This window comes from Bos indicus, chromosome 5 (genome assembly GCF_029378745.1).
Source record: "Bos indicus isolate NIAB-ARS_2022 breed Sahiwal x Tharparkar chromosome 5, NIAB-ARS_B.indTharparkar_mat_pri_1.0, whole genome shotgun sequence".
NCBI classification, from domain to species: domain Eukaryota; kingdom Metazoa; phylum Chordata; class Mammalia; order Artiodactyla; family Bovidae; genus Bos; species Bos indicus.
Window position 1 is genome coordinate 26,609,933 of NC_091764.1, and position 18,582 is coordinate 26,628,514.

The 18,582-nt window shown below is 52.4% G+C and overlaps 3 protein-coding genes across 8 annotated transcripts in view; 2 read left to right on the forward strand and 1 right to left on the reverse strand.

Moving 5' to 3' along the window:
* Positions 1–8,234, forward strand: part of LOC109559027 (cyclic AMP-dependent transcription factor ATF-7) — a 95,248-nt gene extending 87,014 nt beyond the window's left edge. For all 5 annotated transcript variants that reach the window (XM_019960418.2, XM_070789006.1, XM_019960419.2 and 2 more), the window contains one exon: positions 2,738–8,234. In XM_019960418.2, coding sequence (XP_019815977.1) covers positions 2,738–2,955 — 218 coding nt within the window. In that variant the 3' untranslated portion in view covers positions 2,956–8,234. The remainder of the gene's footprint in view (positions 1–2,737) is intronic.
* A 118-nt stretch (positions 8,235–8,352) lies between these two features.
* Positions 8,353–12,095, forward strand: NPFF (neuropeptide FF-amide peptide precursor). The gene is made up of 3 exons (XM_019960420.2): positions 8,353–11,298; positions 11,659–11,780; positions 11,893–12,095. Exons 1-3 carry the CDS (start codon positions 11,071–11,073, stop codon positions 12,008–12,010), a joined length of 468 nt encoding a protein of 155 aa, XP_019815979.2. The 5' UTR covers positions 8,353–11,070; the 3' UTR covers positions 12,011–12,095.
* A 247-nt stretch (positions 12,096–12,342) lies between these two features.
* On the reverse strand, positions 12,343–17,752 carry TARBP2 (TARBP2 subunit of RISC loading complex). 2 transcript variants are annotated; one of them, XM_019960421.2, is made up of 9 exons: positions 17,502–17,752; positions 16,785–16,954; positions 15,889–15,991; positions 15,198–15,293; positions 14,551–14,623; positions 14,201–14,318; positions 13,778–13,905; positions 12,935–13,136; positions 12,343–12,774 (listed from the first exon to the last, which is right to left on the reverse strand). In XM_019960421.2, exons 1-9 carry the CDS (start codon positions 17,552–17,554, stop codon positions 12,617–12,619), a joined length of 1,101 nt encoding a protein of 366 aa, XP_019815980.1. In that variant the 5' UTR covers positions 17,555–17,752; the 3' UTR covers positions 12,343–12,616. The 2 variants fall into 2 exon arrangements, with proteins under 2 accessions (XP_019815980.1, XP_019815981.1); XM_019960422.2 differs by lacking the exon at positions 17,502–17,752 and adding an exon at positions 17,255–17,397.
* Positions 17,753–18,582: the final 830 nt, after the last annotated feature.

Sequence of the window (18,582 nt, forward strand, 5' to 3'; positions counted from 1 at the left end):
GTAACAAGGTTTGATGATGGCTAGATGGGACAGTATATGTGAGGAAAAAGAAGAATCAAAAATTGCACCCCCCAAAAAAAATTGCATCAAATTGTTTGGCCTGAGCACCTTACAGGAACAGAGTTGCCATTGACTGAGATGGGGCAAGTGTAGGAACAAGTGGACTCGCTGGTGTATTAGGAGCTCAGATTTGGAAGCCTCTTAGGCTTGCAGGTGGTGCTGTCAACCAGGCAGTTGTATGGGTCTGCAATTCCAAGGAAAAGCTGAAGGTACAACTTTGGCAGTCAGCAGAAGATGGTTAGTTTTTAAAGCCATGAAACTGGATGAGATGCTATTGTCAAGACAGAGTGCATAGGTAGAAAAAGAGAAGTTCCGAGACTGAGCCCTGGGTACTCCAACATTTAGAGGTCAGGGAGATGAGAAGGGACCCATAAGAAACACTGAGAATGAGCAGCCAAACAGGTAGGAGGAAAACCAGCTGAGTTAGCTGGGTGTGGTGTTCTGTAAGCCAAGATAAGAAAGTATTTCAGGGAGTTTAGTGATTAGCTATTTCAAATCCTTTTGATGAGCTAAGGAAGACAAGGACTGAGCATTTATCAGTATGAAGTCTATATACAGTAGGGTTTCTATTCAGTCCCTATAAGAACTCTGACAGGTAGTTAGTCTTTGAAATCACTTGTTACAGCAAAGATATATTTAGTTCCTACTGGGTGGTGTGGACATTGCAGTGAGTGCCTGACACAAGACCAGCGAGACGCTGTCCTATCTTTGAGAGACTCATAGGTAAGGTAAGCACAAATGTGCCGAAGAGCCCCTAGACTGGGGACTCCTGAGGACAGGAAGCCTGTTTATTCTTTGTATACCCCAGTGCCTGGCACACAGCCAATACCTGGTAAATCTTCAGTGAATAAATGAAGTATGCTCTGAAAGCACAGACAATGAAATAGTTAAATTTCCTGAGCATAACAAAAAGAAGGCTTCACAGAGGAGGTAATATTTAAGTTGTGAAAGAAGACACAGGCATTTATCAGGAGGTCAAAAATACAACCAACTGTTGGAATTTGCCCTTACTCTACACATCTCTGTTTAAAGAGCCAGAGAGGCTATCCAATGTTTAATGAAACTCCCTGAATGTTGAGCAGCATGTGGATATCTTGAGCCAGATAGGCTATCCAATGTTTAATGAAACTCCCTGAACGTTGAGCAGCATGTGGATATCTTTGTATGCACCTCAGACACTTGTTTAGTAGTAAAATGTTACTGTCACTTTACATGGAGTGGTATAACTCAGAGTAAATGTGTTAAATCATTAATGCCTAGCTAGTTGACAATCAGGAGGGTCTGACATACCTCATGTAGTTGGTTGTGTTAACAACCTTGGCCAAGGACTGGTCATTCATAACATGATTTGAGTGTAGAAACACTGGACTGGAAGAAACACAAGCTGGAAAACACTGGACTGGAAGAAACACAAGCTGGAATCAAGATTGCCGGGAGAAGTATCAATAACCTCAGGTATGCAGATGACACCATCCTTATGGCAGAAAGTGAAGAGGAACTAAAAAGCCTCTTGATGAAAGTGAAGAGGAGAGTGAAAAAGTTGGCTTAAAGCTCAACATTCAGAAAACAAAGATCATGGCATCTGGTCCCATCACTTCATGGGAAGTAGATGGGGAAACAGTGGAAACAGTGTCAGACTTTATTTTTGGGGGCTCCAAAATCACTGCAGATGGTGACTGCAGCCATGAAATTAAAAGACTCTTACTCCTTGAAAGGAAAGTTATGACCAACCTAGATAGCCTATTCAAAAGCAGAGACATTACTTTGCTAACAAAGGTCCGTCTAGTCAAGGCTATGGTTTTTCCTGTGGTCATGTATGGATGTGAGAGTTGGACTGTGAAGAAGGCTGAGCGCCGACGAATTGATGCTTTTGAACTGTGGTGTTGGAGAAGACTCTTGAGAGCCCCTTGGACTGCAAGGAGATCCAACCAGTCCATTCTGAAGGAGATCAGCCCTGGGATTTCTTTGGAAGGAATGATGCTAAAACTGAAACTCCAGTACTTTGGCCACCTCATGCAAAGAGTTGACTCATTGGAAAAGACTCTGATGCTGGGAGGGATTGGGGGCAGGAGGAGAAGGGGACGACAGAGGATGAGATGGCTGGATGGCATCACCAACTCAATGGACGTGAGTCTGAGTGAACTCTGGGAGTTGGTGATGGACAGGGAGGCCTGGCGTGCTGCGATTCATGGGGTCGCAGAGAGTCGGACACGACTGAGCGACTGAACTGAACTGATCCTTAGTGCAACTCCATGCTAAAGGAATATTAAAAGTAATAGAATGATTGCAGTGTTGTGAGCATTAATGAGAGGATAGCTTAAAAAGAGAGATTTATTTTAAATCACCTTTAAAGACATGAATAAGAGGAAGAGTGTTCCAATGGGTTAATGAACTATGCAGAGACCAAGAAGCCAGGTAGTGTAATTAACATGTTGGGGATTTGCTTTATTGGGATGAATAGGTGAATTTTGGCCTAGCTTACTTCCCTTCTCACAACTAGTGGTTTCCTAGCCCATTTGTGCCTTAGAAGCCAAGATTCTGGGAAGTTTCTCCCACTAAAAATATGGGCTTCGTTTTCCTTTGGGGCCCTTTAGAATTTCAGGGAAAGGTAGTTCTGCCTACGTCCACATTCTGTTTCCTAACCACTTGCTCTGTTTTTTGCCCTGCTTCCTTTCAGAAAGCCCCAAGGAAAGCTCAGAGCCAACGGGTTCACCAGCCCCTGTGATTCAACACAGCTCAGCAACAGCCCCGAGCAACGGCCTCAGTGTTCGCTCTGCAGCCGAAGCTGTGGCCACCTCAGTGCTCACTCAAATGGCCAGCCAAAGGACAGAACTGGGCATGCCCATACAGTCGCATGTGATCATGACCCCACAGTCTCAGTCTGCGGGCAGATGATGCCTCCCCTGGTGGAGGGGTCCCCAGCCAGAGCTCGCCCGCCCAAGAGTCAAGAGAGACGTCATCTTATGCTCTCCCGTCTGCCTTGGACACGGCAATATGGGGGAGGGAATTGCGTGTTGTGAGTAATGGTCAGATGTGGGGCTTTTCTCACACAGTCATGTACGTTGACACCTGTACTAGGAGCCTCCCAGCCCCAGAGCCACATAGATCATTCCCCAAGAGGGAAGTTTCTGATGTACCCACAGCCAGAGGCCTTTATGGATGGTCTGAACAATCACCCTGCCCATGCACGTGTACCTGTCTCTTAACACTAACGCTTGCACTTCTGGGATTCAGTTTCTCAGTTGCCTCTCTTCCCACCCAGCCATGGATGATACCTTCTTGATCCTTAGCAGCATGCCACTTCCTGCTCGGTAGAGGGAGGCTAGAGTTGACAGCACATCACTGCTGCCCCGTCCCTAGCCACCCCGTGGACTCAGGACTTCATCTCCCAGGAGCTGCTTATTGGTCCCATTTTCCCCTTCATAAATTCTAGTTAAAACATTGACTTATGGAGAATGTAAGGTTACCTCTAATGTATGAATTAGCAGTATTTCCCAGCTCTTCCATAAACTTTAGCCCTTCTCCCTACCAGCCACCAAAAACAAAAAGAAATGAAATCTTAAAAGTTCTAGTACTTTCTCATTTATTTCAGAGCTATTTGGGTACCTCATTTTTTCTCTTGAGTTTTCCCAGTCTGGTGGTGAAGTCTTTTCCACCTCCCACTAAGCCTTAGCACCTTCATCTTATGGCCTTATTAGATACCGCTCAGTAGTGAAAAGAGAAAACACCCAGGATCTGACTGGCTGATTCCCTCCCCACCCCTGCTCTATCCTCCAGGACAGACAGGAACAATGTGGTTTGAAAGCTTGTTCCATCAGTTTACTGGATTGATTATGTTTTACAACAGCATATCAGCCAAAGCGTACATACTCCTTTTGGTCATCTTTACACTCCTGTGTCTCTGTCTCTTCATCCCCCTGCCTGTATCCCTGCCTCTGTCTCTCTTCTGTAATTGGTTCTGATGCAGCCCTCTGGAGGCTGTCATGTGGGGGACTTTTGTGCTCCCTCACTCCCCTCACCCCCATCTCTCAGCCTCACATGCCTGTCGTCTTTTATGAGCAAGGGTCTTATATGCACGAACGAGCCTCACTGATCTACCTTCTTTCTCGCGCGCGACTCCAAGCCTGGCCTCTAGGTCTCCTGGTTCTGTAGTGTTTCTTTCGCTCTTTTCTGCTCTCTGCCCCCGGGATGTGATGCTTCTCTGTAGTCTAAGCCCCAGGACTCAGGCATCCTAGCCAAGGTCCGGAGTGGGTTTTCTTGAGTATGAGATAGGTTGGAAGGAGGCGCGGGAAGGGGAGGTGGAATACTGATGTCCACCAAAGAGCCCTGTTTGTTGAAAGGTCCAACCTGCTGGGAAATTAGTGACTATTGCTCTCAGCCATTCTTACTTTGAAAAGTTGGGTTGCAGGGGGGACATTTTTATCCTTCTTGCCCCTCTTTCTTCCCCATTAAGACTTCTCGTCTTCCTTTGGCTCTGAACTATGCAATTTCTACCAAGGCCATAGGAAGCAGTCCAAAGCCAGAGGCCTGTGGATAGATAGGTCAGCTTTAATAGCCCTTCAGTATGAATCCCTTCCAATTGTCCCAGAGCCACTTTCTGCCATCTGCCCATGCCAGTAATGTCCCTTTCTCTCTGTCTCTCTCTCTCTTTCCTACTTCCATCTTATACATGCATACAGAGTAACTGCCAGCTTCCTTTCTTATCTTCCAAAATTGGCTGTCAGAGAGCAATGAGGAAATGGTCTAAACTGCAAGATCCCTGTCTCCTCAGACTGATAAACTGGTGAGCCAGCCAGATGACATGTTTACTGCATTTGTTTTTAATTTCCCCTCCTGTGTTCAGAGCTGGTGCTGAAGAAGCCACACCTGGTGAAGAAAGAGGAGAGAGAAACATGGTTTTCTCATCCTCCCCCACCTAGGACCCAACAGGAACAGCCCCTGTGGTGACTCAGACTAGCAAACGGCACAACAGATGGTCAGGATACAGGTGACCACCTCCAGGGACTCTGCTTGCCTTTAAAACTTCACAGCCATACTTATGCTCAGGACATTTCCTGTAGATGGTTGCTCTCTGGGATTTTCTCCTGCCTTAGCTGTGTTTCATTTTTTTGTTACCTTGATTTCCCGCTAGTAGCCTTGCCCTAAAGCTTGACTGCGTTTATGGCTCCTAAGGAGCCTTCATAAGGCCCTTGGCTAATTTTCTTCCCCCTTTAGTCAAGTGTCTTCAAGTTAAGGATCAGGCTGGCACTGCACATGTGTGCTGCCTCACTGCCTGACCTTGAGGGAAGTTGGAGTCCCTGCTGGTCTTCCCTGGGTAGGAAGTCTAATTTATGGAGCGGGTCTTAATTTCTTAGTCCCCGTGTCTAAGTAAGTCCTTATTTCATTCTCGTCAGTGGGAAGTTAGTCCTGGGGACCTGAGAGGCATGGGCAGAACCTTAGTGGAGCAGCAGTGAGCTGCGGAAGGGACGCGACAGGACCGCCCCCACCCGTACAGCCCTCTTGTTGGTTTTCGGTCTCACTGAGAAAGCAGAGCAATTGCTAGAGCTGAAGCCCCTCCTGTAGTCAAGGAGAATGACACTTACCTTGTGACTGCAGCCAGCTGTGTGGCCGCTCACCCCGCTCCTTGCCTTCCAGACCCATCTGAACCAGAACAAACATCATGGAGGGTGTCACTTACTCCTTCTGAAGGACCATGGCCTTTCTATGGGCCTAAGGGAGGACACATTCTGAAAGCGGCTGGGAATGGGCTTCCCTGGTGGCTCAGATGGTAAAGAATCTGCTTGCAATGCAGGAGACCCGATTTCCATCCCTGGGCCAAGAAGATCCCCTGGAGAAGGGAATGACTACCCATTCCAGTATTCTTGCCTGGAAACTTCCATGGACAGAGGAGCCTGGCAGGTTGTAGTCCGTGGGGTTGTAAACAGTTGGACACAACTGAGCCACTAACACTTTGACTTCTAAGGGAAGACAGTTTCTGAAAGGGGAAGAGTGATGCCTTGGGACTTTCCTAAGTGAACACAGGACTCAGTCCTCCCACTCACCCCAAGGACACAGCTGCTAGAGATGCAAGGCCATAGAGGAGGGGCCAGAACCACGTCTTCTGGTTCACAGACTTTCAGCCACGTCGTCTTAAAGCTTGTTTAGAGTTGAAAAGTCTGAGAAAGCCTCCCACTCTATTAGGAAGGACTAGAAGGAGTAGGACCTCCTTTGCTTCATTTTTCCCTGTTGGTTGTATGTCCCAAATCTGGCTTCCTTTGGCCTCTGCTCTCCTCCTTGGCCCTGAGCCCTAGACTCTACACTCTTGGTGGCAGTAAGGAGGAGATAGCCTAACTGAACTGCATTTTGCTGCCTTCCCTATGCCTGTTCTGTTGTTCAGTTCCTTTCCTGATTTACTGCCCTCCAGCACCACCCATCCTGGTAGACAGGGTGCTTATCCATAACAACGCCCCAACTGCAGCCTGAACCACCAAGCAGACACCAAAGTATTCCTCCCCTGTTCGCTCACACTGAGAGGCTCCTTGAAAGGTGCTAGCCCTGAGACAGCTCTTCCCCACAAAGATCCCATTTCTTTCCTAACTTCCTTCCCATCCCGAAATCATTATTTTTCAGTAATATTATACATTGTATACACAGGAAGGAAATGTACTCCTTTTTTTTTTTTAATGTCATAACCAGTCTTTAGAATCCAGTCCTTCTAGCTGTATATCACATATGCCTTTGTTGATACGCTCTTTCTGCTTTCTTTAGACTTTTTTTTGACAGGGGTGGAGGGAAGAGCAGGACAGGTGAGGATCCTAAGGCAAATTAAAGGATCCTGCCCCACAGTCCTACTTCAGCCTCCCACAACCCTAATCATTCCCTTGATCGTAGAGAACTGATTTCTCTGTTTCTGCATGCACGCATGCAGGCGCACACAGGCCTAAATGCCACACTCCAGGGCGGTGACCCGGCAGGAATGAGCAGAGATGGTTGCTGGCCAGCATTCCCACCCTCCAGAGCCGTTCATTCGTTTCTGTTTGGGGTAAAGTTCTTCCCCAGAATGAGAAGGGGCTGGGGAGTGTAGGGCAGCTTAGGGCAGCTTCCGTCCTTGGCAGATGCAGGTTTGTATCACAGAGTTTCTCTTTTTAATGGGGGCTGGTAGCCTAGAGCTGTCTCATCAGCATTAACCTCTGGTGAGTGCCGTTTTAGCTGTAAGAAGTGGCTATGAGCACTAGTTTCACTGACTCCCTTAGGGCAGTGGTTCTCAGAATGTGGTCCGGGACCAGCAGGACCATCGTCTGAGAACTTGTTAGACATGCACGCTCGGGCCCCATTCCAGACATACTGAATCAGAAATTCTGGGGATGGGCTCTGATAAGCACTCAGAGCCATTCTCAGACACACTGAGGTTTGAGAACCATTGCCTTAGGGGCGAGCTGGGAAATCCTTGTAGGGTGTCCCATCCTCTGCCGTAGCACTAACATTTTTCCATTTTGTCCAGTCCCTCCCTCCACTGCCATTAAAACAATAACAACATCACTCATCTCAAAACCTAGATTTGTCTTCCTCTACTTACCCCCAAAACCTGTCCTGCGTGGATCCGGACAGGAGTTGGCCCATACCCCCTCGCAAACGGATTACTCCATGTTCTTTGTTACAGGAAGGACCAGCTGTCCTGTTCTCCCACCCACCCCACCCCCTAACACACCTTTCAGGCAGGGAGATGAGCCTCCAGCCCCAGCAGTGGAAGCCATAGTCTCCTGACATAGTATCTGTTGAAAAGAAAGCTGTGTGTATCTATGGTTCTATCTCTGTTCATCTGTATATCTTTGACATGTAGCAACACCTCTCCATGTCATTAAGGAACTTGACTCTGGGTCTGGGTTTCCCCGGGCCCCAGTGGTGGACTTTGACAGGCAGGAGGATGCAGTGCTACAGGCTGTTTTGTTACAAAACTGTCTTCCTTTCTCCCCCCACCCACTTCAGCATGATCCCTGTGAGCAGGTTCTCACAGTCTCCTTGGGACGGGGCTGAGGCGGAGGCTTCGCTCTGTTCTCCCTTCCCGTCCCTCCTCCTCTCCCCTCGCCACATAGCAGTCACCCCAGCCATGCCTTCTCCCTCTCCCAGCCTTGCCCTGACGTATATTGTGCCTTATTTATGCTGCAAATATAACATTAAACTATGAAGAGAACCACTGTCCTGTCTGATGCTTCAATCTACAAGTCCCATTCTTTCTGGGAACTCATTGGGCTCTCATGCCTGGGATCTTCACTCTCCCAATTCTTAGGACAGAAAGAACTGGCATTCTTATCCCTTCTTTTTATGCAGGGGAAGACACAGCCTAGAGGAGGTGGGTGGTTTGTAGGAATTACATAACACACCAGAAGGCTCAGCTCTGCCCTGGGGACAAGGGTCCTCGGCATCATGGGAGCCCGCCTAGAAAGAACTCGGAGATCAGACGATGTTGGAAGGCAGGTGAAGTGGCCTCTTAGCCTTTCAGCATTTTGTCCCCACTTCCCCACAATTAGAGAATAATAAGCCCTACCCTCAAGAAGCTAGGAGTACACGAAGACTTAGAGAAGCATTCTGTGAGTCTATGGGTGTGGGAAGAAGAGAATCTAGAAATGAGAGGTGGAGTTTCTTTAGAAGCAGATAAGGTAGTTCACAAGAAAAACAGGTAGTGCTCAGGAACTGTGAGGCGGTGTGGGCAGGCACTACCAATGTCTTGTATCTCTATTTCTTGATACCACAAATGAGGAGGGTGAGCAGGCTGAAGAAGCCGACTAGGAGATAGCCAGCTGCCCCCAGGGGAGTGTCCAGGAGGAGAGGTGATTTACATGCAGTTCATGGCTGATGTTTGGTGCAACTTACACAAACAGAGAGCTCCAGTCTGCGGGAGAGCAGGAAGGCAGGGTGGTCCTCACTGTGGTCGAGAGCACGAGAATCCAGCGAATGGCAAAGGGAGTTGCTGAAGGCCAAATACCAAAGCCGAGACAGAAGCTTTGGAGGCTGAGATGAAACTGAGAGCAGGACAGTTTGCCAAGGTAGAAGAACTAACCCATTCTAACTTCTCGCCGAAGGAGAGGCCCATCACCTCCATCCAGGACACAGGAAGCAGCTAGAACAGCTCCTTTCTGAATCAGCCTCAGCTCAGATCCATCTGTAAGTGATCAGAGAAATAACAGGATAAACGTGTTCGGTGAGCCCGCTCCGTGCTTGGTGGAGTGCTAGATGCTTGGCATTCATTAAATTACCGTTCACAAGCGCTCTGGATAACGAGTAGTTGCCTCCTGTCACGGATGATGAGGTATAGGTTGAGACTCTTGACCAAGGCACACAGTGAAGTGTTAACAGCTGCATTAAAACCTTTCGACCCGGGAGCTGCTCTGCAGCGTGCCACCCACCTCAGACCCTGCTCCTCTGAACTTAGTCGGATAAGAACGGACAAGGACCTCAGTATGGTGCACGATCCATTTCCCATGGAAAACCATCTACCCGTGGACATGACACTTCCTTTTGAGAAGTGGTGAAACTCTAAGACATGATGACGATGAAGGTCAGGTTCTGTGCTTCGTACCATCCAGGAGACAAACCTCGCAGAAAGGCGCACCCTAACTGAGGTTGCACGGATAGAAACGAGTATCTAGGCCACCCAGATCAAAACCTGCTCTCATCTACCTTTCCAAAGTGTGAGTTGGTTTCTAGATGCCTCACTTTAAAGAAAATGAATGCTTCCCAACTCTACAGAGTGGAAGAATCACAATCTGTCTTCGAACACGGGAAAGGCTTGTAATGTGAGATGACAGGTCCGCTCAGAGTGGGGCAAACCAGAACCCCTGGTGGAGGCCACAAGATGAAAGCCAACTCCTTGCAAGGATGATTCTGTCTGGACTGCTCAGGAAATGGTAAATTCCCTGGGACCCGGATGTGCAAAGACAATCACAGCTAGTGTTTTAAGGACCCCTCCTCTATGCCAGGGTTACCAAAAGCGTCTCAAATAATGTTCCCCTTTGAAAGTGCTTCCTTTTAATGCTGCCATGTTTTAAGTGAAGAAACTTCACTTACAGAGAGCTAAGCATCTCGCCCAAAGCTGATTCATAGGCACTTTATATCATGAGACCTCTCTGGCATCAGCTAAAGAACCACACTGGCGGGAGTTCTGAGGAAGGACTAGGATCAGAAGGGAATACTTCCTGAGAGGTGGTGACTGATTTTTCCTAAGGGGGATTCTAGGTACCTGCCCCAATCAGTCAGAGGCAGAGCCAGGAAGAGGCTGGACCGACTAGAGGGAGGTAGACAAAAACAACAATCTAACCCCAGGATCCTGCCCCTGCCTTTCTGGGACTCTGACGTCAGGGCCTTGGGACCTCGCCTTCATTGAACTCTACTCCAGAGAGAAAATGGCCAAGCCGACCGTGCACAGCCGTGGCCGCAGGGTGGCAGCAGTGCTTCGGCTGCAGAGCGCTGCTCCGTACTCTGAAGTGGGGCTGGTCCAGAGCAGTGCTGGTGAAGATGGGGTCTGTCTCCAAACATCTGAGGCAATCTCCACTTTCTGAGGGGCTCTGAGACTGCTTTTGTCTCCTGTACCTCACTTTTCTCTCCACAGGCACATCTCAGAGTAGTGACTCCATTTTTAACCCTCCAAGAGGCAGGTCCACGTGGGTGTAAATGGGCCAGGAGGCCCTGCCTGCAGCCTCCCAAGTCCCCGGACGGGATCACCCTGGCTCTTTCCTCCTTCCTTTCCAGAACATGATGCCTAGCCTGACAGGGCTTTCTGTGTGTTTTATTTTACAAGCTAGCAAGGAGAGGAGGTGATCCATGGGAGCTCTCCAACCTGTTGAGGGATTGGGAGTTCTTGAAGGCCCCCCAGGGCTCTGACAAAGCATCTGCAATTAATGATGCTTCTTGAGCTCTGGAGACAGGATTTATGCATCTAATAAAGTCTGTAACTCTAAGCTTAGGGGCTGGGGCCGGAGGCTGAGAGCAGGAAGTCCCACAGGGGCCGGGGAGGGGGGTCCCAGGCGGCTCTTAATGGAGCTGTGCATTTCCATTGCCTTCTCTAGATTGCCCCTCAGGCGGCTGTGGGAGGTGAGGAACAGGGGGACAGCAGGTATAAGAGGCGGGTGTGGCCACAGCAAGGCAGATGGCAGCATGGACGCCAGGCAGGCAGCAGCGCTGCTGCTGGTGCTGCTGTTAGTAACAGACTGGAGCCACGCTGAAGGACCAGGGGGCCGGGATGGAGGAGACCAGATCTTCATGGTAAGTGAGCATGCCCGTCCTCATCTCACCATTTTCCTGGACCTCGGTTTGAGACTTCTAGAGAAGGAAATGGCAACCCACTCCAGTATTCTTGCCTGGAGAATCCCATGGACAGAGGAGCCTGGCAGGCTACAGTCCACGGGGGTCACAAAGAGTCGGACACGACTGACTAAAAACAAAAGCTTGAGACTTACATTCCAGGTTCAAATACTCTGGCTCCCAGGGTCACTGGGTCCTCACATCTGAGGAAATGACTCCTTAGCCTCCTACAACTTGTCCTGGAGGTCACTCCCTTCCCCTTGTGATCTAAATGCCCAAGGCCCTTACCCATCTTCCTTCCTGGATGGCTCTATACTACAGGAGGAAGACAGCGGCGCCCACCCAGCACAGGATGCTCAGACCCCTAGGTCGCTCCTGCGCTCCCTGCTCCAGGCCATGCAGAGACCCGGCCGGAGTCCAGCCTTCCTGTTTCAGCCCCAGAGGTGAGTCTAGGAGGGTCAGAGGCAAGGCCAGGGCTGAAGGGAGAGGAGTGGGAGGAGAGGAGGAAAGGGGGGATCTGGGAGGACCCATAGCTGAGGGTGGATCTCTCCTAAGGTTTGGCAGAAACACCCGGGGCTCCTGGAGCAACAAAAGACTGAGTCCTCGAGCTGGAGAGGGGCTGAGTTCCCCCTTTTGGAGCCTGGCTGCCCCTCAGCGCTTTGGGAAGAAGTGACATGTCATCCTCTGAGGTCTGCATGCAAGGCCCACGCCCCAAACTGCCACGTGTCCCCTGCAAATAAAGCTGTCTGGCTTCTGAATCCGTGTGCGCGTGTCTGCATCCGCATGAGACATGGGAGGGAGTCCCAAGACAAGAACCACAGCCTCCCCCACCTCCACTAAACCCAACTCTCCAGGAACACAGGCGATGGTGTGCCCAGATGTCAGCGCACCCACCAGAAAGGCAAACATGGGGACGCGTGGGGAGCAGAGTGGGGAGGCGCACCGGGCACGTGAGCTGGCGCTAACCCCCTCTGCTGCTGACCACTCAGGGAAACAGACCAGGACTGAAGAATCCAAAAAGCAGCACATTTATTTGGGGCTCTAATGGGAGAGCCCCCAGTTTCATTCCCCTTGGTCATCACCAGTTACATGATGGCAGAACCTGGGCCAGCTGAGGCCCTGTGGTCCCTGGTTCCTGACCCTGTGCCCTCCTCAGCCTGCAGTCTGTGTCAGAGGTAGAGGTGGCACCTCCAGGCGGTACCAGAGCTGGGCAGGCGCACAGGCCGGGCGCAGGAAGAGCAGGGAGCAGAGGATGTATTTCATGAGTCCTGTCGTGGCTTCACTTGCTGCCCGCCATGATCTTGAGGTACTGCAGGGCACGGCGCGCAGCCTCGCCACGGGCTGCCTCCCTGGTGGCTGCAGAGCCATGACACACGGTGGCCGGCTGTGTGGACAGCTCCACCAGGCACTGGCAGAGCCCACTCAGGCTCAACTCCTCTGGAGACCGAGAGAGAAGAGGGAGGCAGTGTTGGGCAGGAGAGCAGCACCGGGGCGGGTCCATGTCACTGTCATGCCCTCCCGAGCCCTCATTCCCATCCATACTTGCTCTGGTCTAGTCCCCACCGGCCCCCGGCCCCCGATCCCCGACTAGCCATACCAATATCCAGGTAGCTGACATGAAAGGCCTGCTCCTCAGAGAGCTCACTGAGGACACTGCAGCAAGCAGGGCCCAGAGCGCCCAAGGAGCCCAGGGAGCAGCTTCGGAGGGACAGGATCTTCTCTCCCACCGAATTCCGCAGAGAATCCCAGGTGCAGCCTGGGCCTCGGTTCCGAAGTCCATCTAGGCGGGAGCCCACACCCTGACAAGACAGGGAGGGGGAAGGATGCAGCCAGGGGCTCTGAAACCAGGCCCTGAAGAGACATTCTATGCCCAAGGAGAGAAAAGCCCAAAGAATGCTTCCTCCTGTTTGCCTCCCACCTGCCAGTCAATCCCTGGATTGTCTGGTCTCTTGTCTGACTCTTCTGCAACCCCACAGACTGTAGCCCACTAGGCTCCTCTGTCCATGGAATTTTTCAGGCAAAAATACTGGAGTGGGTTGCCATTTCCTCCTCCAGGGGATCTTCCTGATCCAGGGATCGAACCCATGTCTCCTGATTGGCAGGCAGATTCTTTACCACTGAGCCACCGGGAAGCCCAATCCCTGTGTGGCCCCTTCTAACTACTAGACTGTGGACCAGATGGTCAGGCAGCCTTTCTTATTCCAATAACAGAAGCCTACAGGTCCCTTGCCCTGGGCCAGCTCCCTCCCCCAAAGCACTCACCACGCAGGCCTACAGCTGAGGCTGAAAGGGGGCCCAGGGGTCCCTGTGTCCAGAAGGAAAATGGGCAGGAGGAGGCCTGGGGCCCAGGAGGCTCACTTCCAAGTCACAGACCTGAGTCCTCAGTGCCCTGCCCTGGCATGGAGGATGGAGCATGGGGCATGGCCCACAAGCCACTCACAATGGAAAAGTGATCGTCTTCGGGCTCTGCCTCGTTCCCGTCCCGGGCATCCAGAGGCACTGTGTGCACTCGAAGCAGCATTTTGGCCGCTGCGTTACGCTTTGCCAGCTTTTTGGACGTGCCACTGCCTGCACAGGGGAGAGGGCTGCTGAATTATGGCTCCCAATAGACCCGTTGCTTCCACCCAGCTTAAACTTGGGCTGAGGGTCCCCTCAGTGGCTGTCAATTGAAAAGGGGAGCTCAGGACCTGCCAGGCACCCGGGAACCTGGCTGGCCAGAAGAGGAGGGCAAGAAAGGGTGCAAGGAAGCAGCAGCCAAGCTGGGGTCTCAGCCAGGAGCGTAGAGAGAAGCTGGGAGCTGCCCCTGGCCAGGGCTGGAGTGCTGCGGGGTAGTCACTACAAGCACTCCCCTCCGCCCAGTTACCAATCTCAATGAAACGCTCCACTCGGCAGGTCATAGTAAACTCTTTGCGGTGGGCTGGCCCAGACTCCTGGGTCACCGTGTACTCAGGCAACCGCCAGCCTTTCTGCACCACCAGCTCCTTGGAAGGGAGAAACAAGGGCGCGCAAGAGTGTGAGAGAGGAGTCCTCACATCCTCCCCGCTCCCATCCTGGGAGTCTCAGGTTCCAGGTTAGAGCAGGAGTAAAGGGAGGTGGGTGGGAAAAGCCCTCAGAACAGGGTACCCGCCCCCGATCAGCTTCCCCCACAGCCCCGGGTAAAAGCAAAGGCAGGCAGGCAGGCAGGCAGGCATGGGAAACGAGGACGCGGCACACCTGTAGAGCACCGACCGGGTTGCACTCAGACTGTTGAGGAGAGACTGGGGGCTGCACCTCCATGGGGGAGCTCCTGAAGGAAAAAGGGCCCAGGGCCAAAGCTGAGGGGGCTGGCTCCTCCTGCGGCTGCCCAGGAGTCCTCCGCCCTGCTCTTGTTTTCCCCACTGCCAGCTCCCTGCTCCCCACCAGGCAGGCAGCTGTCTCTCCAAACATCAAGCCCGCCTCCCGCCCCCTCCCCCCCTCCCCCCGACGAGGTCTCCTCCAGGTCCCAGGCTCATTTCAGTTTTCTGGAACACTTGATCACCACCTAGACAGGACAGTGGAGAGGAGGGTATATCCAGTCCCCAGAAGCACCTGATGGGACTCAAACAGAGGACCATCATGCGGCCAATTCAGAAGAAAATGGGACCAGGAAGACCTTTAGCGTGGTCAAATACTATCCACGTGGTACTGCCAAATTATAAATTACCTCCTGTCTCAAGAGCTTACCAGCTGGTGCAAATTCTTCAAACTCTGGTCCCCAACTATTCCATCCTCTGTTCACTCTCAGACTTCCTCATGCCTGACCAGCCTGGGTCTAAGGGCTGTGAGACCGGGAGCTAGGACCCCTTTCCACCCTCCTCAGGCAGTCAGGAGAGACAAGATACCTGGTTGGGACAGCAGATGGAACGGGAGTAGCAGCCGCCGCAGCTGTAAAAACTGGCACGTCCTCAGGCAGTGAAGAATCTAGGGGAGAAAAAGAACTTCCCGAGGGGAAGGGGGCCTTTGATTCACACCCACATGGGGTGGTGGTGGGGAATAAAAGGTGGGGGACCCAGGTCCTCCTGAGCTGCCCTCCCCTAAGAAAATCTCTTTCTACCGAAGCCAAAACCTCAGGGAAGCTCAACCACCAGTTCCACCTGAGATCTTCTGGTGTCAAACACTTGATCAAAAATACTAAGAAAAGTGGGAGGGGTGTTTCTTCCTACCCAAGAACCGTGGGAGCAACCAACGCCAACCTGAGTGCAGAAGAGGGAACAACATCTTGCTGGAGAGGAGAAGTATGTTGGGGAGCAACCCCCTCCAGCCTCAGCCTCCACCCCTCTCCCTCCCCAGGCCCAACCTGGGACCCAAACCACAGCCACAACCCCACACTGCGGCTGGCCACTGCCTCCCAGCATCCCTCACAGCAGCAGGAGCCCTGGAAACATCCTGCTCAGGTTTCAGGGGAAGCTCTCAGGAAGCAGCCACGTCAAGGCAGTTCAGTGTCACCAAGTGAAGCCTATGGGGCAGAGGGGCTGACGCAGGGGCCTGGGTTCCTGACAGAGCCTCTAGGATCCTCGGCCATTCCTCCCTCACCTGCTGTCCTCCAGGGCTGGCTCCAGCATGCTCCCCCCTTTGAGGTGTTTGAGGGCCACCTCAGCTGCCTTGTGCTTGGCTGCTTTCTTGCTGGGGCCCTGACCTAAGAGAGGGGGTGTGGGCAATACTGGAGGTCACTAGAAGGATGGAAAAGAAACCAGCATCCCACAGCCTTTCTCCTCACAACCAGAGGGAATCAACCAAGCCCCATCTCACCAACCTCCCCTTGCCCAACGCTGGAAGTGTTACTCTAACTGCTAGAAGGAAGGGCCCTTATCTTTCCACAAGTTCCCCAAATCAAGTCATGCCAGGTAGAATTGTCCTTGAGGTTAGCCACCTGGAAGTTTTTGCTCTGTCCTACTTTCCTCTGGGGAGCACTTTCTTTCAATAGAGATTGCTGGAAAAATAGTAAAAGTGTAGGCTCCAGAGTCAAAGCCTGGGTCTGCCATTTACTAGGAATGTGGTCTCGCCCCAGCCATTGAATCTCTCTCTTGGTTTCCTCGCATTCAACATGAAAATACTACCACCTACATCACTGGATTCGACCAAGGTTTAAGATTAAGTGGAATTTGATTAAGCACCTGGAACAGAGTCCAGCACAGCAGGCACTCACTCCCCCAAATGCTGCACTGAGATTTCGATTTATCTCCTTTTTCCTCTAGGATGACAACGATCTGCCCGATCACTGTGCCAGTTCTGCTTGCTTTTCTAACTCTCCTAAGTCCTAGGTACCTCCTCACAGACCTGTTCTCCCAATCCAGTCAGTGATTTTCCCCCTAAAATTTCTCCTTCCCTCACTGGTCTTGGAGAAGAGGACCGTGAAGAGACTCCAAGCAATAAAGCCAATGGGGCCCTGTGAATGCACACCCCAGCCAGGCTGCCCAAGCCTTCCTCACCAGTGCAGCTGGTGTCGCCAACGGTGACCCGGAAGGTGAAATTAGGCTGGTGGGCTTGGCCCTCGGCTTTGAGAAGGTCGTACACGGGCGTCTTCCCTATTCTGGTCCCATACTCCTGCAGAAGGCTGATCGGGGTCTTGCCCGGGTTGGCTGCCAGCATTTGCTCTATACTGGGGGTAGGGGCACAGACCCTTCATCACATCTCCCCTCTCTGCACCCACCTGGCCAAGCACTGCCATTATCAGACCCACGCACACTATGGGGGACACTGGGTCCAGGAAACCTCAGGCAGCCACTGGCTGGGGTCAAAGTGGAGTAGAGGTGCAGGCTGGGAAAGCAGGGTCCACTGCCCCGGGGCAAGCAGGGAAAGCACTGTTCCTGTCTCAGTTAGGGCGGGGGATCCTGTACCCCAGTGCAGGTTGGAAGTGCATGTCCCCTGACACAGTGCAGGCCAGGAACCCAGTACCCACCAAATGCACTGAATGTCGGGGGCATAAAGCCCAGTGCCCCAGTGCAGTCTGGGAACCGGGCCAACCCCAACTAGCTAAAGCTGGAGGCAGTGGCCACTGCCGGGGTGCATGCCGGGAACCACGGCCCACTACCCCAGTGCTTGCCGGGAACAACCCTCAGGCCAGATGCATGCTGGGGCCGCGCCGCTACTCTCTCCGCACCGCGCCAAGCTCTGCGCCCTGCAGGGATCGGTACCAGGCGGCTCACCTGGGCAGCCCGCAGCCCGTGGTAGTGCCGGAGCCTTGCTCCTCTTCACTCATTCCCTCCTCCGTCCCCGCAGGCGCCACCGTGACTGCAGCCTCCACGCGCCCCAATACACCGCCGACGAGCTAGGGCCGGGGCCAAGCCCCAAGTCGCGGCCGGTCGGGCCCACCGCGGGGCATGCTGGGATATGGAGTCCCCCGCCCACCGGACTCTATGAGCCTCCATCAGGAGGGGAGCTATCCGCCCCACAACCCTCCGCGTGGTTCGTTCAGGCAGGCAGCACCGCCTTCTGGGAGGAGTGGACCCTTCCACTGTCGCTTCCCGAGTTGAGGGTGGTTTTTTGTTTTTTTTATTTTTAACAACGTCCCGCCTCCTTCCTTCCGCGTCTCCTCACTCCGGGCTGGAACTCGGGGCATGCGTACCAGCAAAGTGGAAGCGGCTGGGGGCGGGGCAGTAAGGGCGAACTCAAGCCTAGGAAGGTGGGGAGGGATGCTTCGGGTACCGAGAAAACTACAGAACCCAGGAGCTCGCGCGCCATCACTGTCGCAGCTGGGAGGCAGCATGCGCGAAAAGTTTCGCGGCATAATTGGCTAGTCCCGATTTTGCGTGCTCGCTCCAGGTGGATTGCGATTGGTTACCTCATCTAAAGGGGCGGGGACAAGGGAAGAGTCAACCCTCTTGACTCCGCCTCTTTCTTGAGAAAAGGTTGTGATTGGCCCAGGTGAGAGGCCGCTGTCGGTTGCTGACACTTTGCAGTCTAGGAGGGTGGGCCCTGCCTGGACGCGGGAGGCGACTATTCCCTGCCCCTCTGAGCTGGGGCTGTTGTAAATCCTGGTGCACCTCAGTCTCAGTTCCACCTCAGCCTTTGGCCTAATCCTCTGGCGCTCGGGCCTTCGTCTTATAGAACCTGCTTCTTTTTCCTGTGTTGTCCTTCACCACCCTTCTCATTAATTCTGCAGGCTGTCGATTTCCGCTTATTTTCTAAAGCCTTTTTAGAATGGACCTACACCTTTTCCCCTTACACCACGAGATACCCTCCGGGGCCTGAGAATCGAGCTATAAGGGACAAGATTAGAAGGACTAA

Excerpts from the sequence above, each read along its gene's own strand:
- NPFF (XM_019960420.2), top strand. The coding sequence starts at position 11,071 with ATGGAGCTGTGCATTTCCATTGCCTTCTCTAGATTGCCCCTCAGGCGG. Across the intron at positions 11,299-11,658 it reads GAGGAGACCAGATCTTCATG|GAGGAAGACAGCGGCGCCCA; the intron begins GTAAGTGAGCAT and ends TCTATACTACAG. Across the intron at positions 11,781-11,892 it reads TTCCTGTTTCAGCCCCAGAG|GTTTGGCAGAAACACCCGGG; the intron begins GTGAGTCTAGGA and ends ATCTCTCCTAAG.
- TARBP2 (XM_019960421.2), bottom strand. The coding sequence starts at position 17,554 with ATGAGTGAAGAGGAGCAAGGCTCCGGCACTACCACGGGCTGCGGGCTG. Across the intron at positions 14,624-15,197 it reads CCATCTGCTGTCCCAACCAG|GAGCTCCCCCATGGAGGTGC; the intron begins GTATCTTGTCTC and ends TTTTTCCTTCAG. Across the intron at positions 12,775-12,934 it reads TGTCAGCTACCTGGATATTG|AGGAGTTGAGCCTGAGTGGG; the intron begins GTATGGCTAGTC and ends CTCGGTCTCCAG.